The sequence below is a fragment of the Limulus polyphemus genome, unplaced genomic scaffold, assembly GCF_000517525.1.
Source record: "Limulus polyphemus unplaced genomic scaffold, Limulus_polyphemus-2.1.2 Scaffold86, whole genome shotgun sequence".
Lineage (NCBI taxonomy): Eukaryota > Metazoa > Arthropoda > Merostomata > Xiphosura > Limulidae > Limulus > Limulus polyphemus.
This window is the reverse complement of record NW_013665696.1, coordinates 390,855-396,842: the sequence shown is the minus strand read 5'-3', so window position 1 is coordinate 396,842 and position 5,988 is coordinate 390,855. Positions and strand designations below refer to the sequence as shown.

General features: G+C 32.5%; 1 protein-coding gene across 1 annotated transcript in view; it reads right to left on the bottom strand.

The window, feature by feature from the left end:
• Positions 1–2,521, bottom strand: part of LOC106468229 (60S ribosomal protein L12-like) — an 11,632-nt gene extending 9,111 nt beyond the window's left edge. The window contains exon 1 of the mRNA XM_013928646.2: positions 2,331–2,521. Coding sequence (XP_013784100.1) covers positions 2,331–2,367 — 37 coding nt within the window. The 5' untranslated portion in view covers positions 2,368–2,521. The remainder of the gene's footprint in view (positions 1–2,330) is intronic.
• Between the last annotated feature and the right edge of the window lie 3,467 nt (positions 2,522–5,988).

Here is a 5,988-nt window from a genome sequence, read left to right as displayed (position 1 = left end):
GCACATGTGCCACATCATTGTAACTTCTGTATTGTTAGCCAGGCATGGTTGAAAGGTAAAAATAATAATAAATATATATATAATGTTATGAGATTTAAGCTATTAAGTCTAAATATTTATGTTTTGGTGACATAATCTGTAGTCATTCTAGAAAAAGGCATAATTTATATTTATTTCATAATTTTTTAAACATGGTTATGAGATCGGTTATTTTCTTGAGAAATGTTTGATAACTATCTGGACATTATAAAGGTTTTGCATGTGAAACTTGAAAATTTTTGAATGCATAAAAGTATTTTTAATCTTAAATTGAAAATTACTTTGCATGTTGGATATGCAACATGCAAAAAGAAAAAAAAATGCACAAGAAAAACATTGCTTTACAAACCTTAAGACTTAACAAAAAAAAATATTATATTTTACGTACTAATGCATTGTCATATCTACTAATAATCTGCAAAATTTCATTAAAAGTTATAGCATGAGAACAAGTACAAAATGGTTACAATGTCGGTCCCTGAGACCGAGCCCATGCTGAAAGAGTTAAGGCTCTTCACATTTTTGCAAGCACTGCAAGGAGCTCATGGTCATACCTAACTACAATTGTTAAAACAGGGAAATTCCATTTCAAAATTTAATACTTTAGTAACACCTAGAAACCTGGAACAGTAAATATACTGTTTTGATCAGTATTTGTGGCAGGTACAAAACAATGATAGAAAGAATGTTTCTTCAAACTTTTCTCCAACATTGACAATGCACATTTCCACTTGTAAATCAAATATATTCTAAATAATCACCATTTAAAGAGCTACATAATGATGTAATATAAGTCATGCCCACTATCTCTAGTATTTACTTAGCATTCTAAGCTCATGTTCAAGGGAAAGAAAATTAAATTTTCTTTCTTTAACTGCAACATGCTTATACATCTTACTAATAAAATAACTTCACATTTGAAAAACAATGTTTTCCTTTATTTTCTACAAATTAAAATACTAATTGACTCTAAACACAGTGCACAAATTAGAATCTTTCCCTACTATTCCCCTCGTAATTTTTGTCAACTGCCAGTAGCACTGAATCATCCTTTTCATAATTCAAAAATACTCAGCCATGCTAAACAAAATTGATTTATTTTAAATTTTTATACCTACTAACTAGAAGGGCTAGGGCATGTTTTACACTAAAAAAGTGTTCAATTATTCTAATTGAAATTAAAAAGTCTAAACCTAAACAGTGCCTTTACAACATGACCAGTTCTAAATTATACTACAAGCTGTACAGGACTCATTCAGAAAATGTCACAAACCATTTTTGTTATGTAACATCTCTGACACCAATTGTAAAATTATTAGACCAAACCAATCTTAAAAACTAACAACAACAAATTTTTTTAATCTCAGAAAAAATACATCCCTATCCTTACAAAGTAGAAATCAGGAACAACTTTATCAAAGAGATTATTAACATACATAGTAATTATTTTGTAGAAATAATGCTGCCACCACACTTTGAGGTACTTTAGAAGTTAAATCTCTGCCCAACCATTCATCATGTTACTTTTTGTTGATTCCCAATAATGCTGATTTGTCCTCCCCTCAACATAATTTAAAATTATACTCAAACATTTGCAACAGAATGTTTTAACGTTTTTATATTAAGATGTTTTTAAAGTGGAAAAAGTGTTAAATTAACTTTAATTTGAAATTAAGAAAGTGATGGGTATTAAATGGGTTTCTTTGTTCAGAGGCTATTTATTAATAGTTTCATGTAGATACTTATGTGGTATGAATATCAGTTTGGCTAGCTAAGTTGGTTGAGGATGAAACTATTATACTTTTAAGTAATTTAAATTATGAAATGAGTTCATTCTTGTTCGTCTTTGGAAGAAAATCTTGATATAAGCCATTCACTAAAACACTGATTTCATAAGGTGAAATATAGTTTTTAATTTTCTTTGTAAACACAACTGGGTTATAATAATCTCAACTTTATGAACTTGAATTTCAAGTTGAAAGTTGAAACTTTCATATTTTGCCCCTCACCGAGTTTGAAAAAGGCTTCAGCGCTTCACCAAAAAAGATAGATAATCTGTATACTAGTAACATTGTAAGGCACTGTCACTGTTGTGTATTATTGACAGTATTTTGAAAACTACTTAAATTTTATGACCTTATATAGAAAATCAAGATATTCGAAAGAATATAAAGTCCATTTAACATAAGCCTAATTGTGCCATGCTTTCGAGATACGTGGCGTTGATACAACTGCATATCAACCCATGGTAACGTAGCTTAAATAAAATTATATCTAATACATCAACTTACCAATCTTAATTTCTGTGGGATCAAACTTAGGTGGCATTTTTCAAATCTAATATTAAACACTTTCAATATCTATATTGTGGTGTTGGTGTCGGATGAATCACGATTAGATACGACCGAAAAAGTTTCACCACAACACCATAAACAACTAGACAAGTAAAAAGACCTAACGTATTATCACGCGTAGAAACGATAATTTAGACATTTTGCACAGATGTCGCTCCGGTTCAATTACATACTTTAAAAATGTATTTAGAAAGAAACGTGTTTGGTACTTAGCATTGCTTAAAAGAAAATTTTCACTAACTTCCAGTCACTTGGCTCTCATTACATGCCACCTTTATATCATAATGTCTTAATATCAGATAAACCATAAATGTTGATTGGATCATTATATTTACATCAAACTAGAAATTACAGTTAGCAGTAAATTTTAATGGCAATAGATTGCAAACTAAGAAACCTAGAATTCACACACTGGCCGCGATAACTACATTCGCCAAGGACGACCCTACTGGAATAGCTATTGTCATAACTAAAACAACCTACCACATCTAGTTTAGATTATTGCTTTAACGGGATATATTTAGGGAAATTGTTTTCAATTATTTCATGTAGTTGTTCTGCAGGCGGTTATGAACTTCTCGGACTTTAAAATTTCCACTTGAATTTAGGTACTAGGACATTAAAACTCCAGGCAGGCATTTCTCACTGTCGAGATGTTAATGTTAATGAATTTCCATGGTCAGAAATTCGAGGCTATCGCCCATGTGGTTACTACCCTATTTTGGTTACTTGAGAAGGAACAAAAGGCTACAGTTTCGCCCCCACATTTCTTACCTGGTCAGACGTTTGGTTAAAAGTGTATGTTAATGTTGTAAATGACCAATTACCACAATCCCCTTTCCTAAGATTTTCCTTAGGAACATATTGTTGAAATATCGCCATGATCTACTGTAACTTGTCTGTAAAATATATATATATACCTTTCATCTGTGAATGCTTTAGTTCCTCAGATTTCATTGGGTCTAATATTTGACTTACATACACCTGTGCTCTCCACTGTTGCTATTGGCATGACAACAGCTCACGCTACCAAGGAACTCAACCACATTTCTTTTACTATTTTCTTCTTGCTATGCAAATAAAGCCTGAATTCAGTGAGAAACAACAACAGTTATAACCTTAAAGAAGACAGTGTTTTATGTATGGGTTTCCTGAACATGAGGCAATAGATATCCTAAACAGATAAAGATGTAAAGAAATAATCTCTACTGACAGAACTGGCTCAAGAGAAACCAATCCTGCACAATGTTGTATACAGAAAGAGTTCTTTGAAGCTGTTTGAGTAAGAATCAATAAACCTGTTGGATTAAGCCCAACTTGAATAGATCCTCAGAGCAGCTGATGAACACAGATGGTTTGTTTGTAGTTAAGCACAAAGCTACACAAATAGTTATCTGTGCTCTGCCCAACATGGGTATCGAAACCCGGTTTCTAGCGTTATAAGTCCTCAGATATACCACTGTGCCACGGGGGGGGGGGGGAGGCACATAGAGGGAGGTAGAGTTCTTTCTAGAAATGGACCAAGCATGACCCAATAGTTAGTGTGCTGGCACACTTTCATAGTAACTACTTGGGTAACACGTTTATTACAATCTTTAACCACTGAGATTAACTATGATTTGAAAAAATGATTTTTATAAGAATTAGCATTTCTTTGTTCATGTTTTAATGGCGATTTCTTCTTCTTCTTATATATGCTGACGTCAGCATATTTTAAAATATTTTTTCAACCTGGATGGCAATTTATGCAACAAATGGGCTAAACGGCCAGATCAGATGTTACGGTTCAGGCCCACCTATTCCAATTTTAGAATAGCGAACCAGTGGGAAAGAAATCAGTTAGCAATAGTCACTTCTTATGCGTAAAAACACACTACATGTTTTCTACCTTCCTGCATTAGTATAGAATTTTTTTGTACAAAGTTGTTGCTTGTGCTGTTTCCACACTACGTTGATCAAGAATGTTGGTAAATTCCTTTATGAAATGTAAGGTACGTCATTTGAATCCTGATTTAGTGTATCCTCATTGTTTAATTGCTTTTGTTTCTTGCCACTGGTAACTTTTTTACAGTTTCTAAAAGTTTATTTCCAGGTTTTTCGAACTAGACTGGAGGAGTTTTCTCTGTTTCAGCCCCAACTGAACTTCTTTAATTCCATTAGTATTCTACTTCACCCGTCACCTTATATCTGATAGCGAGGAATACTTCTCTGTGAAGAGTCACAAGGTCTCTAACCTTTGTATAGAAGAACTCAGAAAGGATTCCCTTGATGAACGTACCCATTAGAATATCTTCCCTGTTTTTGTCCTACATTTTTGAATAGGCTCTCCTATACTTTCCAGGGAGCACGTGTGTGAAACTAGGTTTTCCCTCTAAAATCTCCTGTGTTCTTTGAATCCTGCATAATATATTAATCAGTTCTTCTCTAAAAACCAGTCTGACTCATTAACCACTAACTTCAACAATTGCTCTTTTTTGTCCCTTAAAAACTGTCTTGGGAATCAAATCTTTCTTACTCGTATATTCTAACAATTTCTTTCTAGAAATTTCTTTAAGATTCTTTGCAAGGTTGTTACTAATCCTTTTTTCGACAACAATTCAGCCCTAAAATACTGAATGACATAATTGGTCAAATATAGAAAATATAGAATATTTTTGGAGTCTCTAGCCTTTTCCGTTTAGCCCAAGTATAAGATACTGTTCAGGTTGAAAATTTAAAATACCAACATAAATAACAAATATGAACTTAATTATTATAACCATATACTATTTTGGTGTCTAAATACTTTGATGTCTAACAGTTATAACTATCCACAAAATGCAAGCTCCATTAATGTTTCGCAGTGAATAATTCTGAGTATTTATAAAGAAAAAAACAAACACTAGTGTCAAAAAATAAATCTGCCTACACACGTACACACTCAATTGACTCAATTTTCCGTTATTGAGACTACAATCAGCAGCTGTGACAGAAAGCAAAATTCAACAACAACATGTGTACAAAATCAAGAATAATAAAGTAGTTACACTGTTACGCCAAACCAAGATCCTAGAGTGATATCCCACAAACCTTAGATTACCAAGTCAAAGATAATTCTCATTATACATATTCGAAACCTCAACTCATACTAACTTATACAAGTCTCTGTACGGTCCTTTCAAATGAGTATGACCTCAGTACAGAAGACCATGATACAGAAACAGGGCCATGAAAGTTTAAGTCCTAGATAACCTTTGTTTAAGGTAGAGGATTAGCGCAAGTACAAGACTTTCCCACATTTGGCTTAGAAATAGGTTATTAACCACCTGTAGAACACCTACACAAAATTTTAGAAAACTTTCATAAATACACCTAAATAAAGATATATTGTGTAACATAAAATGTAACGATATTTGTTATTGTCATACTTTATAAATAACATCTGCACCAAACGAGTTTGTGAAACACTCGTACTCTTGCTAATTGAACTGAATTATTTAACTAATCAGCTTTAAATTGTAACACGTTTATAGTAACTTACAATATTACACTCTTTTCGTCTAAAAAAGACAGCTTTTCTTTGATCCTAACACATTGAAAGGTTAAGGTATATTTA